At 41.7% G+C, this 21,394-nt stretch overlaps 1 protein-coding gene across 1 annotated transcript; it reads left to right on the forward strand.

Annotated features, from left to right (window-relative positions):
* Positions 1 to 3,715: 3,715 nt before the first annotated feature.
* MFIFM68171_02140 (uncharacterized protein) lies at positions 3,716 to 5,194 on the forward strand (the record flags this gene model as incomplete). The annotated part of the gene is made up of 2 exons (XM_071057562.1): positions 3,716 to 4,422; positions 4,477 to 5,194. 2 exons carry the CDS (start codon positions 3,716 to 3,718, stop codon positions 5,192 to 5,194), a joined length of 1,425 nt encoding a protein of 474 aa, XP_070913663.1.
* Positions 5,195 to 21,394: the final 16,200 nt, after the last annotated feature.

Consider the following 21,394-nt stretch of genomic DNA (forward strand, 5'->3'; position numbering starts at 1 on the left):
CGATATACCAGGTAGCTAGAAGATTGCATTCTCGATACTAACTTTTCTAGTAGTATTTCCCTTTCAAAAGGATGAATAGTAGGATAGTTTAGCCTTAAGTATTTACTCTTTAGATAACTATAGCCCACTTGCAATTACTAGGCTGAACTTTTTAGCTTTCCTATAGCTATCGGAGGTAGTAATAACCATGTTAGTAGTAATTACACCTATCAGAAACCTGATCTCGTCAAAGTTATATATATCTTCGTCGAGGATACCGTATTTGGCTTTAGTGTTATATACAAGTATAAACCACTCGCAAATAACTTTAGGATCTTCCATTTAGCCCTCTGGTAGTTATATCTACATGTAAAATGCGTCCGGAGTTCTAGTTGGCGTTTGACGAAGTTCTGAGCCCAGAGCTTACCGACAGAGGGCGCGTCGCGTTCGCATAGCAATCGGTTAACCATATCTTCTATAAAACGAAGCCGAGGAGGAAATGCGTGTATACATAACTCAGTTATATACTGAATAATCGTATACTCCTCTAGATCTATAAGTTTCCGTAAGTTGGGTCGAGCATCTTATCGTACAGGTATACTCTTACGTTGGCTTCGAAGAGTAGTTTTATTGACCCTATAGATCTGTGTTGCAGCTCAGATACTAAGTTTCGGATTGTTTTTAAAAGCGTCGATAGCTAGGTTTATCTTAGCTTCGTACGAAGATATTGCTATTGTTAGTTATAAAGAAATTTGGTATTTTGTATAGGGAGGATGCGTTGCGGTGGGAAGTGATCAGTTCGCTTATATAGTCAGCTCGCTTATAATATACGTTATAGCTACTGCAATAACCTTTTAGTAGATATATAATAATAAGCTCAGGAAGATAGCCCCTAGATGCACTTGTCACATGATCTGACACCTGTCGGCAGGTGCCCCCAGCTGTACAAAGTAAGTCGCTCATTTACGGCGATAGTCCTCATTTCCAACACATCCTATCTGCACCATTGCCTAGCTCAGCACCAGCGGGTAGGTAGAGCTTCACGTGCAGAGCGCACAGGCCAGCTCTCTAATATTTTCCTCGGTGATTCGGCATTCCCCACTGACCCCGCACGAAGCTAAATATCTGCCCAACTACAGCCCTACCAAAAATGATTCAAACGCTCATCCCCGATCACTCGACATTACTCCCTCTCTAGAACCGACGCTTCGTAAGTCGGACCGCTTCCACTTCAGCGACAGCTCTATCCCAACCCGGATCGCGATACCATGAATGGACTAGGAGCAGCCGTCAGCGTCACCGCTGTAATCGAACTGTCTACGAAAGTTACGTCGCTCTGCACTCAATACTCCGCTGTTAAGGACGCCAAATCCGATATTGAACGTCTGCAAGGGGAACTCGGCAGTTTGAAGACCACTCTCGAAGGTGCGCAGCAGCTTCTTGGAAGCCCAAATGGCGAGAGGCTTCGGGCTTCCCAGCGCTTGGAAGATAGCCTCGTCCGCTGTTCTTTCCAGCTTACGGCGTTGGCAATGAAGTTGGAAAGGACCCTGAATCCCGGGCACAGGCAGAGGGTGATGAGACAGTATAGCGTTCACGTCCTCAAGTGGCCATTTGAGAGCAAGGACGTGGATACCATTATCAAAGCTCTCGAACAGGGTCGAGATACATTATCTGCGGCTCTCCATATTGACCAGGCGTACGTCAATACTTTTTTACTTTAGTGTCCGTGGCACAACCTTACCTCGCAACTATAAACAGTTACACCCTGCTGGATTCTCTAATATTTGGCAGGAACTCGTCCTTCGAAGTAGCATCTATAGGTGCACAAGGTCCTCGCTGGATTCATGACAATTTTCAGGTGAGATTTCTACCCCGACTAGAGCCTTAGGTTTAAAATCTAATTTAAGATATAGCCAGTACGTTTTCATCTAAGAATTATAAGGGTAGTCGCTGATAATAACCACGTTTACAGGAGGTATGTAGATAGGCTGTGAATTAACAATATATATTGACCTTTGGTGTGTGTGGTGGTGTAGTATGTAAGTAGACCTTTTGAGATAGATGAGATGGTGGTGATTATTGACCTTGGTGTGTGTGGTGGTATAGGGGGTAAGTAGATCCTTTGAGATAGATGGGATAGTGGTGATTACTGACTTTGATATATTTGGTGGTATAGGATGTAAGTAGATCCTTTGAGATAGATGGGATGGTAGTGATTACTGACCTTAGTGTATATGGTGGTATAGGAGGTAAGTAGATCCTTTGAGATAGATAGAATAGTGGTGTTTACTGACCTTAGTATGTGTGGTGGTGTAGAGGGTAAGTAGACCTTTTGAGATGGATGAGATGGTAGTGATTACTGACTTTAGTGTGTGTGGTGGTGTAGTATGTAAGTAGACCCTTTGAGATAGATGAGATGGTGGTGATTACTAACCTTGGTATGTGTGGTGGTATAGGGAGTAAGTAGATCCTTTGAGATAGATGAGATGGTAGTGATTACTAACTTTAGTATGTATGGTGGTGTAGCTTGTAAGTAGACCTTTTGAGATGGATAGGATGGTGGTGATTACTGACCTTGGTATGTGTGGTGGTATAGGGGGTAAGTAGATCCTTTGAGATAGATGGGATGGTGGCGATTACTAACTTTGGTATGTGTGGTGGTATAGCTTGTAAGTAGACCCTTTGAGATAGATAGGATGGTGGTGTTTACTGACCTTAGTATGTGTGGTGGTGTAGAGGGTAAGTAGACCCTTTAAGATGGATGAGATGGTAGTGATTACTGACTTTGGTATGTGTGGTGATGTAGCTTGTAAGTAGACCCTTTGAGATAGATGGGATAGTGGTAATTACTGACTTTGGTGTGTATGGTGGTGTAGATTGTAAGTAGACCCTTTGAGATGGATAAAATAGAAGTGATTACTAATCTAATATATGTGGTGGTGTAGTATGTAAGTAGACCCTTTGAGATGGATGAGATGGTAGTGATTATTAACCTTAGCGTGTGTGGTGGTGTAGTATGTAAGTAGATCCTTTGAGATAGATGGGATGGTGGTGATTACTAATCTTAGTATATTTGGTGGTATAGGATGTAAGTAGATCCTTTGAGATAAATGGGATGGTAGTGATTACTGACCTTAGTGTATATGGTGGTATAGGAGGTAAGTAGATCCTTTGAGATAGATAGAATAGTGTTGTTTACTGACCTTAGTATGTGTGGTGGTGTAGAGAGTAAGTAGACCCTTTGAGATAGATGAGATGGTGGTGATTACTGACTTTGGTATGTGTGGTGGTGTAGCTTGTAAGTAGACTCTTTGAGATAGATGGGATGGTAGTGATTACTAACCTTGGTGTGTATGGTGGTATAGGAGGTAAGTAGACCCTTTAAGATAGATAGGATAGTGGTGATTACTGACCTTGGTGTGTATGGTGGTATAGGAGGTAAGTAGACCCTTTAAGATAGATAAGATAGTGGTGATTACTGACCTTAGTATATATGGTGGTATAGGATGTAAGTAGACCCTTTGAGATAGATAGATTGGTGGTGATTACTGACCTTAGTATGTATGGTGGCATAGGATGTAAGTAGACCCTTTGAGATGGATGGGATGGTGATGATTACTGACTCTACTCTCTTCTGTAGATGTCGTGGGCTCGTAAGCGTGAAGGCCAATTCGCCGCGGAACTTCGGAACCACCTGCTACCAAATGTCTCCCATAATGCTGTCTCATCCGGTTCAATGGCCAACCTTCCGTACCTTCTCTTGCTACACAAGTGGCTTCAGTCCTGCGACAAAAACCACACCCAATGCCATCGGCAACCAGGAAAGGAGAACTTTTGGCCGACGAGGGTTATTTTTGTTGGCGACCGCAACAAATTAACGCTCGTCGAAAAGCCGCTTCACGGTGAAGACTACCTTGCACTCTCGCACTGCTGGGGCCTTCTCACGGAAAAAGATAAGGACCGTTTCTGCACCACCACCAGAAATTACGAATCTCGACTACAGGGTTTCAGCTACGATGAGCTGCCGAAGACATTTCAACACGCAGTTCAGGTGACTCGAGCACTTCAGAAGCAGTACCTCTGGATCGACGCTCTCTGTATCATCCAAGGAGATGACAGTGATTGGGGAACCCAGGCCAAGACCATGGCGGATATCTTCGCCTACGCCTACTGCACCATTGCCGCGAGCTCAGCGCGTGGCTGGGGAGATGGCTTCCTAAATCCACAATCGGATCCCCCGGATATTGGAGTACGAAGCACTCCAAGCACACCGATTTGCGAATGTGACTTCAACAAAGACGTGGATGAAGGGCCCCTTATGAAGAGAGCTTGGGTCCTACAAGAACGGGTGCTTTCCCGGCGAATCATCCACTTTACTGCGGCACATACGTATTGCGAGTGTGGAGACGGAGTACTATGTGAACAGCTTACAAAACTATCCCCGTAAGTCTATAGAATTAAATATCAGATGTAGTACTAAGTCTTACCTTGCTCTAGACCGATTGGGAAACAATTTTTCATCCTTGATCCCGCTTTTCCAAACAGACTCACCAGCTCTTGGTTTGAACTTACCGCCGATTTCGTCCAATTCTTGTTCAAGAAATATTCGGTATCTGACCTCACTGTACCAACCGACAGGGACATTGCGATTTACAGTTTGGTCGAGCGTATAGGGCAGGTGCTGAAGACTGAAGTGAGATATGGGATCTTCGATTGCTTTCGTGGCTGCCTTCTCCTGTGGAAGCGGACTCAGGAGAACAAGACAGCCCGGATTTCCTACAGAGATCGAACTGTACCATCATGGTCTTGGATGGCATATTCCGGGGGTATTGATTTTATCACAGATATGAGGCAGGATCTCATAGTCCCACGCCGCATAGATCTTAGTTTCATCGACAATGGGAAGGCGTTGGACGTCAAAGTGAGGCACTTTGGTGGAAATTGCCGGATGGAGCAAAAAGGGGAGGAACATGCTATTTTCGATGGGACGGAAGAAGTAGGCTCTTGTTGGTTCGATGTAGCAGGCTGGATCGAGTTCAAACATTGTGTTGTCGTTGGCGTGGACCGGTATGACAAGGAGGAAGGCGCTCGGAAGACTTACTATGTCCTCGTTGTTGGGAAGAAAGACGGGAGCGGGAGATATGAAAGGCTGGGGGTTGGGAAGGTGGAAGCACAGTACGTGTCTATCGACTGCAATGCTGGAACGCTTTGGTAAGGTGGTTTTTCCTTTCTAGCTTGACATTTTCCTGGCACGATGGTGATTCGAGTTTAGCCGTAGGATGAGAAATTTTCGGCATATTTGTCTCCTTTCTGTCTTCGTGCGTGGGCGAAGCGATCAGACCAGAAGGCCCTGTGGAGAAACGGAAGGAATTATAAAGTTTGTGCGGTGTAAAGTACAGTAGCAGTATGATGAGAGTATCAGAGGGCTGGCTGGAAGGCGCACAAGGCAAGTTGTATGTCTCGAGACCGGGGAAAGACGCTGAGAGAGCATAACAATGTTGATCAGCCACACTGTTGATGGCGGCTAAGATCTCGGTGGGAAGATCATCCTTGCTCCGCAGATCTGTTAGAGCGCGGGCAAGAGCGTTCCACTCGGAGGGCAGGTCATCAATCCCCTGCTCATCACAGTAAGAAGTAAGAGAACTGATTGCAGTCGAAATGATCAAGTCTGGAGGCTGTCGCATTTTGTTCGGTGGATAGATTCCATGACGGAGGAAATGCGAAGAAAACAGCGAGGGGGGGATGGAACTTCCAAAAGCGCGCCGAAGGTGGGCGAAGCGCCACTCTCAAGTTAGCCAATAAGAGTACCAATCTGATGACCCCACTTTTTTGTGACTTGGTAGAATACATGTGACAAAACATACATACTGTGTCAGGACCAAAACTAGCTGATATGGTTAGTGGCTAGAGTCTTTCCTAAGAGAAAGGGGGCAACACCGATTTTGCAAATCATTATAACTATCTACTGTACTGTGACTTTTCACTCAAGTCCACCGAAGTCCACAAGAGCCCACTGAGCCGGGGAGGGCCCCGCCGAAGTTCCGGCGAGAGCCCACTAAAGTCACTATACATCACTTCGTTCATGTACATAATAAGTGACTTGTACGTCCTTTCGATCTAGCAAATGGCGCTCCTAGTACAAGGTGCTCGTGATGACGTTCCTAAGCCCCATATCATTTCTAAAGTAGTGTTGTAGACCTCCTCCATCGCTTGAAGAAAGCTGTCGACGTTGAAGTGGTCGCGAACTGAAGCCGTGAATTTCTAGAGCGCGAGGGTCTTGAGGCCGCTAATGAGATATTTCTGTGCAAGTATGTAGACCCTAGCGTGAGCTACAAGCTCAAGGCACGTCTTTGGCGCTTGAGTCAAACCTAGAGGAGCCCCATTTTCACCTATTTGAGATACATCAATGCCGTTATAGCCATAGTCAAGGTAGTAAAGGTAACTGATCTTGAGCGAACCTATCAGACCGAAGGACCCTCGTGTCAGGGGACCGAGGAGGGCCCAATTCGGACCCGAGGGATACAGGTCCTTACCACCATCACCGCCTTGATTTGTCCAGTTCAGGAGGCAGTCGCAGTCGTCTGAAAATCATCGTTTCGCATTGACAGGCCTTAAACCAAGATCGTATGATTGCTGCGGGGAGGGGCAGGATATGGGGCTTATAGAGTTGGCAGGCATGAGCCGCTTGCCCCGTGCAGCCAGAAACGGTTGCGGCTCTTCTAGCCACGTAACAGCAGAGGAGCCGCAATACTCTGCGAAGAAAAAAAAAATCATGTCCCGGAATTACTGTAACGTGTCGGAAAGCACGGCATCTCTGAATCGTGGGGAATGACAGTTGAGGATCTTTTTGTGTCTTGTCTTCATTGTCTTCCTACTAGAGAGCTCGCTCCTTTTATAGACGAGATACACGTACAGGATGACGTCTGTACAGTGGCGCAGTTAGCTGCCAGTCTTCCTCAGCTCAATAGAGTACATGGGTTTAGCTCCCGCACTAGATCCTGTGATCCTGATCCTTTGGCACCTGATCCTTTTGACAGTACCTCGTTAGCCTTACAGAGCAAAGAGACCTCTGCCTGAAGGAGAGCTACCTGGTATATTACAGCTATCGTACCTTTAGTAAGTTGGTCCATAGTAGCTAATATTGATAGGCGTATAGTTGCTAGATCGAGGACTTGATATAGATATATATCAACTATATAAATAAGCTCGAGTTTCTCTATAGTTTTTGCAAGGCCTTCTTCGCCTCGATGACAGAGAAGAATATCTAAGGCGGCTTTGTAGGGGCTGGCCTTATACTGTACGATGTAGAGAGAGTGCTTTCTAAGCTAGATATCAAACTTTATATACCAATACCCTAAACCTTACAAGTTAGTACGTTACAACCTTAGGTATTCTAGATGCTATATTGAAATGGTGCAGAAACACACATCTACACCCACATACCCACCAAAAGCAAGGGGAGGAGCAAAGACGGCTAAATGCCAGACAGACAAGATAGACAAGACAAGCTAGGCAACACTACCACAAATCGGATCCCTGCAGTCTAAATAAGGTCAAAACAACATATGCAAATAGAGCTCCCTCTAATCAGAGGGAGATCGCTTTGCACGCAAAGAGAGCTCGTCAATTGAGCTTGCAACAAGTGTGAAGAAAAGTATTGAATTGATTGTCCTGTCTAAGGAGCAATGGCCAGGATGGCCCTACTTATGGTGCGAAAGAAAAATGGGCCCACGGCAAGTTCCAGCACCCGAGGCACCATCCTAGCAACTGTGTTCCTCTGATTAGAGGGACCCTGCCCTCTAGGAACTGTTTTCTCCAACTCAATATAACCCTTAATATATAGTTAACACTTATTAAGACTTATATTGCTAATCATCAAAATAGTTATCCCATATTTCAACGGCCTAAAGTAGCTAATATAAAGAATATAAAAGTATGTAGAGTGTAATAATATTATGCTCCTAGTAGTAGAGCTCGAATTTGGTCGAGTGGTAACTCTTGTGGCTGTCGAGAATCAACAACCGGTATTTACCTTTCGTATAAGATGCTATATAATAGTCGAAGTGCTTGATCTAATTGAGGTTTATAGTATTAGTTATCTAGCTGTTATTAGTAGCTACGATATACTAGTCAGTTAGAAGGTTGTACTCAGTATACTAGCTAGCGAAGTAGTATTATACAGCTAAGATAATGAAGAGTAGAATAGCCTAGTTGAGGGCATTGACTCCCTAGATTACTATAGCCTACTCGTAGTTGCTAGGCTAAGCTAGCTTTACCTTACTATAGCTATCCAAAGTTGCAATAACTCTGCCAGAGAAGATGATACCTATTATAAACCTAGTCTTGTCTAAGTTATAGATATTGTTATCTACAATATCATACTTGGCCTTGACATTCTATATAAGAGTAAACCACTTACCGATAACCTTTAGATATTTGTACTTAGCCTTCTAATAGTTGTATCTACGTGAATAATATATATAGAGCTCTAGCGAGTGTTTAACAAATTGATAGGTCTAGAGCTTGCTGATAGGGGGTATATTACATATATATAGTAAGTAGTTGGCTATATCTTCTACACTATACAGTCAGAGTAGAAAAGTGTGTTTAGATAGCTCAATAATATATCGAACGATAGCCTTGTAAAGGGGTTGTTCTGGGAACACGTTGAGGGAGATGGATTACGATGTATTAGAACCGAAAAGATCTTAACTAGTAGGTGATATCTTGGTGAACAGCCTCCTATCAATTACAGAGAGACTGATCTTTACAAATCAGAAGTTCCCTACGTAAGAGAGTTTCCCACGGGGTTCTTATCTACCCTAGTACTATGATATCATCTACTGTCATTCGGCTGGTTCTCCCAGTCTTTCCTAGAGACTTTTATTATAATTTATCCTCCCCTCTATAAAACTTGTCCTCAGATTTATATTATCTGAAATTAGGGAAGGATAGAAGTTAGGATAACATCGGGTAGATATCGAGTGCTGTTCGAACTGTATAAGGTTAGATAAAAGTGTTGAACTGCTGTACTTTACAGGGTTCCTTCGTCTCGGTAGTTGTATAGTGAGAAGGAATTGTAGACTTTGGTAAGGGGTAATAAGTTTTTGTACTCGAGGGGGTTTTAGCAAAATCTCAGTTGGTACCTAGGTTTAGTAGGTTATACAGCTCTGCGGTACTGGTACTCCACTTTTCTATCTCTAGTGTACGTCCCCAATTATCGTCAAATTGCCTAGATTTCTATCCGATTTTACACATCACCTTTTCTATAGAATTTAGACAGCGTATATACTATTACAACTATATAGCTGGTATATAAATATAGATTGCAGGTATATATTGACTCTCTTTGCTTAGATATAAATACCCTTCTCCTCTCCTACCCTTTCTAAAACTTTTCTTCTTTAGGCCCTTTTCTATACGTTGTTTCGCTCACTTTTCGCTCTACACCTATATATAGCTCGCTACCTACCTCTACCTCTCTCTCTCTCTCTCTCTCTCTCTCTCTCTCTCTCTCTCTCTCTCTCTCTCTCTCTCTCTCTCTCTCTCTCTCTCTCTCTCTCTCTCTCTCTCTCTCTCTCTCTCTCTCTCTCTCTCTCTCTCTCTCTCTCTCTCTCTTCCCCCTACTTTCTCTTTTTATCATCGTTTCAGTCACTTTTCTATCGCGATAGACGCTTTTGCTACCTCCGCTGCTAAGGTTATACTGTATATAAAATGCATTTGCTTGGTACTTAAAAACACTAACCTTTGCTCTAGCAAGATCTTTATAATTGACTACTCTTTCGAGTAGTCGACCTCCTCACAATGCTTCTACTACAATGCAAAGAAAGAGTTGTATATACCAGTAAGTTATATCATTTTTTAACTGATTAGCAGGGAATTTGTTGACAATTGTAGGCTGCTACTAGAATAGTTGACAACTCTATTGACCTTATAATTCTTATCGATGTATGTAAGGGTCAAGGACCTAAGGGTAGTAGGACCAGAGTGCCTGGGTACGAGCAGTGCACGCGCAACGTAGGAGCAAAGTGCTCGTTAGGGGTAGAATGGTGGTTTCATTGAACTCTGTCTCTCTCCTAAGTCCTGTCTTCCACCCCCCTCTTTATGCCCTACGATGACAGCGTCTGAGCTCACTTACCCCGCTCGCTGCCCCGTTATCGACCTTGCTTGTACGCTCCTTCGACGCTCCTCTGACGCGATATCCTCGCCCTTCTGGCCTAGCGTTGTTGTTGCTTTTACGACCCCGCCGGCGCTGCGGCTTCGGGGCTTCCGTCCTGCGCCCACGCCGACTTTACCTAGCCGGTCCTCACAATGTAGCTTATACTATTATCGATTATTATATAGAGGACACTAAGAGCAAACTCGATAAAGAGAGTAATCGCCTTTAGGTTTCTATATTATCTCGCTATAGCTATAAGAAGATCGCTGCTGCTACTAAAGATCTAGTCGGAGCTTTCGATACTACTAAAACTACTTATTGCTACTAATTCGGTATTTCTAGTACTATTAAATTATCTTCTATAAGTATATTTATCTCGTTTGTTTTCATATATAATTCGCTGATATTTTGATAGTAAATTTATATAGTATATTGCTCTATAGTTATATTATATAACTAACTCTACTTATAATAGTTATCTTGCTCTAGCTGGAACTATAGTTACAATATCAAGGTCAGTCTTAGTCACTATATTTCTACTATATTATCGCTGACTTTTTATAGTATAAGTCCGAGTGTAAAGGGGTTGTTCTGGGAACACGTTGAGGGAGATGGATTACGATGTCTTAATACCGAAAAGACCTGGACCAGCGGGCGATATCTTGGTGAACAGCCTCCTATCAATACACAGAGACTGATCCTTATGGATCAGAAGTTCCCTGCGTGAGAGGGTTTCCTACGGGGTTCTTATCTACCCTAGTACAGTGACATTATCTACTGTTATTCGGCCGGTTCTCCCGGTCTTGCCCTGTAGCTTTCATTACAATTTATCCTCCCCTCTGTGGAACCTGTCCTCAGGTTCATATTATCCGAAATTGGAAGGGTAGAAGTTGGGATGATATCGGGTAGATATCGAGTGCTGTTCGAACCGCGTAAAGTCCTTTGCTCCGGAGGTTGTGTGGTGAGATGAGGGGTGATAAGTTTTTGCACTCGAGGGGTTTTCGGTAAAATTTCGGTTGCTGCCCGGGTTTGGTGGGGTGCGGCTCTGCGGTGCCGGTGCTCCACTTTTCCGGCTCCGGTGCGCGTCCCGAATTATCGTCAAATTGCCCGGATTTCCATCCGATTTCACGTATTACTCTTTTCGCGGAACTTGAGTAGTGTGTACGCGTTTGCAACTGCGTGGCTTGTGCATAACTGCAAATTGTAGACGTGCATTGACCCTCTTCGCTCGGGTATAAATACCCCTCTCCTCTCCTACCTTTTCCAAAACTTTTCTTCTTCAGGCCCTCTTCTACGCGTCGTTTCACTCGCTTTTTGCCCTACTCCTATGCGTGGTTCGCTACCTGCCTTCGCCTCTCTCTCCCTCTCTCTTACTCTCTTTTTCGTCGTCGTTTCAGCCGCTTTTCCGTTGCGATAGACGCTTTCGCTGCCTCCGCTGCTGAGGTCACGCCGTGTATGAAGTGCATTCGCTCGGCACTTAAAAACACTAATCCTCGCTCCGGCGAGGTCCTTACGATTGACTGCTCTTTCGAGCAGTCGACTTCCTCGTATTGCTCCTACTGCAATGTAAAGAAAGAGTTGTGTACGCCGGTAAGTTGTATGCATTCTTTGACTGATTAGCGGGGAATTTGTTGACGATTATAGGCCGCTGCCGGAATGGTTAGCGACTCGGTCGACCTTATAATTCTCGTCGATACGGCTCGTACTATCGTCGACCATTGTATAGAGGACGCCGAAGGCGAATTCGATGAAGAGGGTAATCGCCTTTAAGTTTCTGTACTATCTTGCTGCAGCTGTAAAAAGATTGCTGCTGCTACTAAAGATTTAGTCGGGGCTTTCGACGCTGCCGAGACCGCTTATCGCCGCCAATTCGGTATTTCCGGTACTACCAAGCCGTCTTCTGTAAATGCACTTATCTCGCTTGTTTTCGCATACAATTCGCTGATATTTCGATAGCAAGCTTATATAGTATATTGCTCTATAGTCGCGCTGTATAGCCAACTCCGCCTATAGTAGTCGTCCCGCCCTGGCCGGAACTGCGGCCGCAATATCGAGGTCAGTTTCAGTCACTATATTTCCGCTGTATTATCGCTGACTTTTTGTAGTACGAGTCCGAGGTACGTGCCTAGGAGGTATAGTCTGTTGCTCGTTTATTACTCGGCGATATTGGTTTCGTAGGCTAGTCGGGTGCTAAATGCCGTTTTATTAATGCGGTAAAGGAGGAGGTTGCCGCCAATGTAGAGGAGGACGCCTGGTAGGTTTGGGTGGAGGTGGCTCCGGACTTGGTGTTGGTGCCGATTTCAATTTTTTAAATGTTATATAGTTTTCGGGAGGTTTTTCTTTTATTCGGGTTAGGGTTGGCGTCTGGGATACCCCGGGATATAGTTTCGTACAGGTAGATATTAATTAATATCTTGTCGTCTATATTTTCGCTGGTTTTCACGTATTTTTCGAAATTGCGATACCAACTTCAGTATATTCGCTATATCTTCCTCTAATACCTATTGATTATACTCCGAAGGCCAGCCTGTCCACTTAACTAAAAAGAAAGTTTTATCCTGGAATCGTCTCTTATCTCGAATCTCTTCAACTTCCTATTCTCCATCGTCTTCTAGGTCTGGTATTGGTATCGCAGATATATCGTCTTCTTTTCGACTATACTATAGTTCTAATATCGATATAGGAAAAACGTTATATAGACGATTGTACTTTTCTAGGAGTGCCAGCCGATAAGCTAGGGATCTAACTCGATTTAGGATACGGAATAGGCCGATAAATTTAGGTACCAACTTCTTCGGCGACTTGAACCTTAAATTCCGGGTTGACAATAAAACCAAACTTCCTCTTCTAAATTCTCTTTTTGTATGCCTTTCGTTGTAATATCGCTTCTAAACTGTAATTGCTTTAGCCTAATGTTGCTCTAACTATTTTCTTAATTCAGTAAGTTTTTCAATTCTTTCCGTTATATTAGGTACCCTCTTTCCTTGAGTATCGTCCCCGATACGACGTGAGATCGGAGGTTGATAACCTATTAGTGCTTCAAAGGGATTTATCTTAATTGTAGAATTGACAGTACTATTGATAATAAATTTGGCTTCTAGGAGAAGATTCGCCTAGGTAACGGGGTTTTGGTATACGAAATAACGGAGGTACTGAATGAGTATCTGATTTACTCGCTCCGTTTGCCCGTCGGTTTACAGGTAAAAAGCTATAGACAACCGTTGATATACCTTTTGTAGGTAATATAAATCGCTCTAGAACTGTGATGTGAAAACAGAACCTCGATTACTAATGTAGCTGTTAATAGGGCTATACTTAAATTCAATTTCTTTATAAAGGAGTTCTGCTAGTTCTTGGCTGGTGATGGTAATAGAGACTAGAAAAAACCGGTTTATCTTGGTATACCGGTCGACAACTACTAGAATTGTATCTTTCTCTAAGCTATCTAGGCTCTTTACTATAGGAAAACCTACGATGAAGTCTATAGTGATCTCGCTCTAAGGACGCGTTGGGATCGGCAACGATTCGAGTGATCTATACGGCCTGTACCGTCTTGCTTTACTAACTTAGCAGGTGTAGCAGGTTCTATAATGGTCCTTGACATCTTTGGTTATACTATGCTAGAAGTACTTTCGTTGCAGTAATTCGAGAGTCTTCTCGATACCAAAATAGCCTGCTAACGAATCGTTATAAAAAAGCTGGAGTAACTCCTGTTTAACGGCCTGCTCTACTAGGACGAATAATCGTCTTTAATACAGCAATTCTTGCTTACGTCTAAGTGCCTATTCGGGCGAAACACTTTGGTTTTGTACTGAATTCAGTAACTTTTCCTTGATTTTCAGAGTTACCGGATCCGTAGCTTGCAGCTCTAGGATCAATTCTTTTATAGACTTTAACGGGTTTATAGTATAAACTACTTCCAGTCGAACGTACCTCTTCGTATATTAACGAGTAACAATTTGCTCTCGTCTAAGCCAATCGGCTTCTTAGTAATCCTGAGGTTCTCGTAGGTAGATACTTAGCGATCCTACGGTAACTTCTGATAGACAACCCATTGTTCCGGGTTTCCAACTAGCGAGTTTGCTAGGGTCCTGTATACAGGTATCTTCGCCTTCTTCTGGTGCATAGTAGGCTCTCTTATCCCCTTCTGCAGTCGTCTTTCCGACCCGGGTACTAGCCGATTCGCTAGGATCTTCTGCGCGAGCTCTTCCGCTCCTTTCTATGTAGTAGGCAAATTTGTCTCTTTCTACGATCAGTCCTCTAATCCGGTTTACCCGAGCAATTTTGCTCTCCAATGTAGGCATCCACTCGAGTCTGGTTGGACGTTCTTTGTTCTTATAATCTAGTCTTCTCGAGGGGCTATCGGCCGGATTTCGCTTTCCAGGCTGGTACTTGATAATAAAGTCAAATCCTGCTAAATATATATACTATCTAGCCTGCCGGCCGTTTAATCAGTTTTGTTTTATAAACCTCTAAAGGTTATTGTAATCCGAAAATACAGTGACTTCCTATTGACTCCCTTCTATATAGTGTCGCTAATGCTTGAAAGTTTCTACAATAGCTATTATCTCCTTGTCAGGAGTTCTATAGTCTACAGCCGGTCTAGAAAACTTCGCCGACTAGAACGTAATAGGGTGTTTTCGGCCCTCTCTTGGAACCTATGATAAGACGGCTCTTATTACGAAGTTAGAGGTATCTGTTTCGATAACGATAGGAAGTTCAGGATCAAAATGATGTAAGACCGGTGTATCTCGGAAAGCCTTTTTAAGTCGTGCGAATACTGTATGCTCTTCGGCCTTTAACCGGAGGGATCCCGGTTTTCGTCCGTTCTATAACCCCTTTAGTAAACGAGTAACGGTAATGTAATATCCGAAAAGTTTCGGATAAACCGACAATAAAAGTTACAAAACCTTAAGAAAACTTGAATATCTCGATAGGATTGGGGTTCAGGCTAATCTTAGATAGTCTGAATTCATACCGGGTCTATACCGATACCTTCTGAAGTAAGAACATAATCTAGGAATTCTACCTTATCCTAATAGAATGAACATTTACTGGGCTTACAGTATAACTATACTTCTCTTAGTCGTTCTAGGATACGTCGGAGGTGAGTTATATAGGTCTCTCGATCAGGGGAGAAAATTAAGATGTTATCCAAATAACATATATAACAATCGTCTAGTAATCTACCTAAGGCCGTATAGATATAGCTCTGGAAGGTAGTAGGAGCATTTATCAGGCTAAAAGGTATAACAAGATATTTAAATAAACTGTATTAAGTACGGAAAGCTGTTTTCCACTCGTCTCCTTCTCGGATGTGAATCCGGTAGTAGGCGTCTTTAACATCCAACTTCGTAAAGTACTTTGTTCCGGATACTCGGTCCAAGATCTCTGAGATCAACGGTAATGGATACCGATTCTTGACGGTTATGCAGTTGAGTCCTCGGTAATCTATATATAAGCGTAAGGTGCTGTCCTTCTTGAGGACAAATAAAATAGGACTTACAGCGGAACTCTGGGATAAACGAATACGGCCTTTTACTAGGTTCTCGCGCAGATATTCCTCTAAAATCGAGAGCTTATATTGTGATAAAGGATAAATCGTTCTAACTAGAGGGGTAGTATTGGGAAGTAGATTAATAGCATAATCAGTGCTTTTGAAAGAGGGTAAAATATCTATATTACTGGGGTTTATAATATCTGCGAAGTCCGAAATTTCCGAAGGGATATTATCCGGTTTTCGAGGGGTATTTTCTTCTTCTTCCTCCTCTAGGAAAAGTGCCTCCGGTATATCCGGATATTATATCAAGGAATAAATAAATACTTCTCCTCGATATATCTTAAAGAATTTCTTAGGACTTTCGATTTAGATATACTCCGATTCTGCTATAAACTACCAGGAGGAACCTTCGGGGTATAATAAGATTTTTAAGGACGTTAAACTTAGTATCCTAAGAAGAATAGGGGAGTTGTTTGTGACTAGCAGATAATTAATAGCGGTATATAGAATATATATTCTCTTAGTAATCCCTTAGTAATCCGTTAATTCTAAAGGAATTTCATAAATACCAAATGCTTCGGCAATATGGTGATCTATATATCGAATACAGGGTGATTGCATCCCGATCTATCGGAGTTTATACTTCTTTATAAATTCCAGGCTAACGATATCAATCTCTACTCCTATATCCAGATCGACTGTTACGGGTTTCAGGACATAATCTAATAAGGTTGCTAAAGTATATATTCGTTCTTTGACTGGAACCCCTAATTCATTATCTTCACCGACATAATAGGGATTTATATCTATCGGCTTCTGCCGTTTCCCCGGCGATATAAGCGGAATCCACCGCTATAGGTACTGGGGTACCTAGCAGCTTTGCCTACTGACACTCCCTTTTGCAGGCAGTCATTGGCGAAATAGGTGTTGCTGCCGCAGATAAAACAAGTCAAAGGGTTCCCATAGCTGTCTACGGGATTCGACTGGTCAAAGTGAGAAGGGGTTGACGTAGGGTGATTATTATATTTCGTATATAGTGTCGTTAATTGTGGGTTTCGGGGGCGATTTCTGTATAATAATGCCCTTTGTGGACGAAATGACGTTTTGTAGGTTGGGGGAGAACGAGATGAATGAAGAGGACGCTGGGTCGAATACTAGGGGGTTTCCTGAGGTTTTCGGTGCTGAAAACCGTACCAGATTTGGGTAGCTAATTTGACTATTTCTTCCCGAGTTTCCGGCTTGTTGTAAATATATAGGTCGATATAGTTGCTAATTGCGGACAAAAGCTTTATATAAAAGGCTAAAGTACGAGCCTTTTCGTCCTGCTTAGGAAACTGGGCCTTAAGGGATTCCAGGTATTGATGAAAATCTAAGGGGGACTGAGCCTCTTATTACTTGGTATCATTGAGTTGCTTTATAATAGTAGACTCCTGATCGGCGAGATCTCGAATACAATTCAGTGTCCAATCTTCAAATGTCTTCCAGTCCTTCTCGGCCTGTTGTCGTATGTCTGTCGAAAGGTTATTGTAGTGGCTGTACTAGCGATTGCGAGGACGCTCTTCCATTTGGTCTAAGGCGAAAAGAATTCGATTTATACCCGTTTTAAATCGCTTCGGGTCTCCTATGAATGCTTGCTGTAGGTCTTGGAGCCATTTTAGGCGACGTCGATAGGTAGTATTGTCAGGGAGTTGAATCAGATGCTTTACTTTAATCGCTTTTCGGCTCTCTTCAGGATCGCTAGATTCTGCCGAGGAGGAACGATATCGTCTTCTTTTCGGAGGGGGCTCGTCTAGTAACATGCCTAACCTTCGAAGCAAACCCTCTTCTTATTCTCGTAAGTTCTTCAACGCTTCTAGCTGTTGAATCCGAAGACGGGTCGATTCCAACAGGTTATCATAGTATGGAGCGGGATGTGGAATTTGAGAGTCTGAGACGGTATGGGAGGACATATGAGGTCGAATGTTTGGTGTCTCTGACCGATGAAGACGAATAGGATTTGCGGGCGATTGAGGCGTATTCTCCCGGGAACTCTCCCCTCGCTCCGACATGTTCAAAGTGCTGATCGTGGGTGCCATCTCGGCCAACGGTAGAACAGAAGGATCAGAATTGTAAAGGGGTTGTTCTGGGAACACGTTGAGGGAGATGGATCACGATGTCTTAATACCGAAAAGACCTGGACCAGCGGGCGATATCTTGGTGAACAGCCTCCTATCAATACACAGAGACTGATCCTTATGGATCAGAAGTTCCCCGTGTGAGAGGGTTTCCTACGGGGTTCTTATCTACCCTAGTACAGTGATATCATCCACCGTCATTCGGCCGGTTCTCCCGGTCTTACCCCGTAGCTCTCATTACACCGAGGTATGTACTTAGGAGATACAGTCTATTACTCATCTATTACTTAGTCATATTGGTTTTATAGGCTAGTTAGGTACTAAATACTATTTCTTTAATACAGTAAAGGAAGAAATCGCTGCTAATATAGAGGAGAATACCTAGTAGGTTTAGGTAGAGGTAGCTCTAGACTTAATATTGGTACTGACCTCAATTTTTAAGTTTTAAATAGTTCTTAGGAGATTTTTCTTTTATTTAGATTAGAGTTAGCATCTAGGATACTCTAAGATATAGTGTTATATAAATAGATATTAATTAACATCTTATTACTTACGTTTTCACTAGTTTTTATATATTTTTCGAAATTACGACACTAACTCTAGTATATTCGCTATATCTTCCTCTAACATCTATTGATTATACTCTAAAGGCTAGTCTATCTACTTAACTAAAAAGAAAGTTTTATCCAAGAATCGTCTCTTATCTCAAATCTCTTCAACTTCCTACTCTCTATCGTTTTCTAGGCCTAGCATTGGTATTATAGATATATCGTTTTCTTTTCGACTATACTATAGTTCTAATATCGATATAGGAAAAACATTATACAGACGATTATACTTTTCTAGAAGTACTAGCTAATAAGCTAGAGATCTAACTCAATTTAGGATATAGAATAGGCTGATAAACTTAGGTACTAACTTCTTCGGTGACTTGAACTTTAGATTCTAAATTGATAATAAAACTAAACTTTCTCTTCTAAACTCTCTTTTTATATACATTTTATTATAATATTGCTTCTATACTACAACTGCTTTAGTTTAATATTACTCTAACTGTTTTCTTAATTCAGTAAGCTTTTTAATTCTTTCTATTATATTAGGTACCTTCCATTCTTAAGCATTGTCTCCGATATAATATAAGATCAGAGGTTAATAACCTATTAGTACTTGAAAGGGACTTATCTTAATTGTAGAATTGACAGTACTGCTAACAACAAATTTGGCTTCTAGGAGAAGATTCGCCTAGATAACAGAGTTTTAATATACGAAACAATAGAAGTACTGAATAAGCGTCTAATTTACTTATTCTATTTACCTGTCAGTTTATAGATAAAAAGCTATAAATAGCTGTTGATATATCTTTTGCAAGTAATATAAATTGCTTTAAAACTATAATATAAAAATAGAACCTCGATTACTAATATAGCTATTAATAGAGCTATATTTAAGTTCAATTTCTTTATAAATAAATTCTGCTAGTTTTTAGCTAGTGATAGTGATAGAGACTAGAAAGAACTGGTTTACCTTAGTATATTAGTTGATAACTACTAGAATTATATCTTTCTCTAAGCTATCGAGACTCTTTACTATAGGAAAACATATAATAAAGTCTATAGTGATCTTGCTTTAAGGATATATTAGGATTAGTAGCAACTCGAGTGATCTATATAGCCCATACTATTTTACTTTGCTAACTTAGTAGGTATAGTAAGCTCTATAATAGTGCTTGACATTTCTAGTTATACTATACTAGAAGTATTTTCATTATAGTAGTTCGAGAGTCTTCTCGATACTAAAATAACTTACTAACAAATTATTATAAAAAAGCTAGAGTAACTTCTATTTAACAGCCTAATCTACTAGGACAAACAATTATCTTTGATATAGTAAGTCTTACTTGTATCTAAATGCTTGTTTAGACAAAATACTCTAGTTTTTTACTGAATTTAGTAGTTTCTTCTTGATTTTCAGAGTTATTAGATCTATAGCTTATAGCTTTAGAATTAATACTTTTATAGACTTTAATAGATTTATAGTAAAAACTACTTCTAGTCGAGTATACTTCTTAGTATATTAATAAGTAACTATTTACTTTTATCTAAGCTAATTAGCTTCTTAGTAATTCTAAAGTTCTTGCAAGTAAATACTTAACGATCCTATAGTAACTTCTAATAGATAATCTATTGTTCTAAGTCTCCAACTAGCGAGTTTACTAGAGTCCTATATATAGGTAGCTTCATTTTTCTCTAGTATATAGTAGGCTCTTTTATCCCCTTCTACAATTGTCTTTCTGACCTAGGTACTAGCTGATTTACTAGGATCTTCTATATAAACTTTTCTACTCCTTTCTATATAGTAGATAAATTTGTCTCTTTCTGCAATTAATTCTTTAATCTGGTTTATCTAAGCAATTTTGCTCTCTAAGATAAGTATCTACTCGAGTCTAGTTAGACTTCTTTATCCTTATAATCTAGTCTTCTCGAGGGGCTATTAGCTAGATTTCGCTTTCTAGGCTGATACTTGATAGTAAAGTCAAATCCTACTAAATATATATACTATCTAGCCTATTAGCTGCTTAATCGGTTTTATTTTATAAATCTTCGAAGGTTATTATAATCTGAAAATATAGTGACTTCCTGTTAACTCCCTTTTATATAATATCGCTAATATTTAAAAGCTTTTACAATAGCTATTATCTCTTTATTAGGAGCTCTATTGTAACGAGAGCCTCTTGACGGAATTAGGACGACCGGGCGAATGCCCTACAATAATGTCACGTTACCTGGTAGATAAGAACTCTGCATGGCAGCTACATACGTAGGGGAACTTCTGATCCGTAAGGATCAGTCTCTGTCAATAGAAGGAGGCTGTTCGTGAAGACTTCTACCTATAATCGTTAACTTATCGGTACTGGTATATTGTGTCCCAACTCCCTCAACGTACCTGTGAACAACTCCTTACAATTCTAATCCTTCTCGTTCCACTGTTAACCGAGATGGCGTATACGATGAGCACCCCTACAACCCCTGGATCCGGAGAAGATAGCCAAGGAAATGGGCGGCAATCCCCTACTCACCCTATAACGTTATATCGATCCGAGTTACCTACAGCAGCTGGTCGACCGCTTATACCCTCTTATACCTTGTCGGACTTTCAGGTTTCGCCTTCAAAACGCTACGAAAACCTATTAGAATCGCTCCGTTCTCAGATCCAGCAGCTCGAGGAAGTGAAATAGTTGCGAGAGCGAGAAGAGCGGCTGCTCTATAAACTAGATATATCACCTAGCGGTTCCTACTCGAAAAGAAGGCGATACCGGTCCCCCTCTAAGGAATCTAGCGACTAGGAGCACGTTAGAGCGATCAAAGTGAAGAACCTTATCCAGCTTCCTGATAATGTCTCCTACCGATACTACCTAGAATGGCTCTAAGATCTGTACCGAACATTCCTAGGGGACCTAAAGTGGTTTAAGACCGATATAAATCGGATCTTTTTTGCCCTAGACCAGATAGAAGAGAAGCCTTATAACCGATAGTATAGTTACTATAATAACCTCTCGATAACTGAGCGATAAGCCGTTGAAAAGGACTGGAATGCCTTTAAGGAATAGATATTAAATTATATTCGAGACCTTGCCGATTCTAA

The sequence above is a fragment of the Madurella fahalii genome (genome assembly GCF_045866475.1).
Source record: "Madurella fahalii IFM 68171 DNA, scaffold_1, whole genome shotgun sequence".
NCBI classification, from domain to species: Eukaryota; Fungi; Ascomycota; class Sordariomycetes; order Sordariales; genus Madurella; species Madurella fahalii.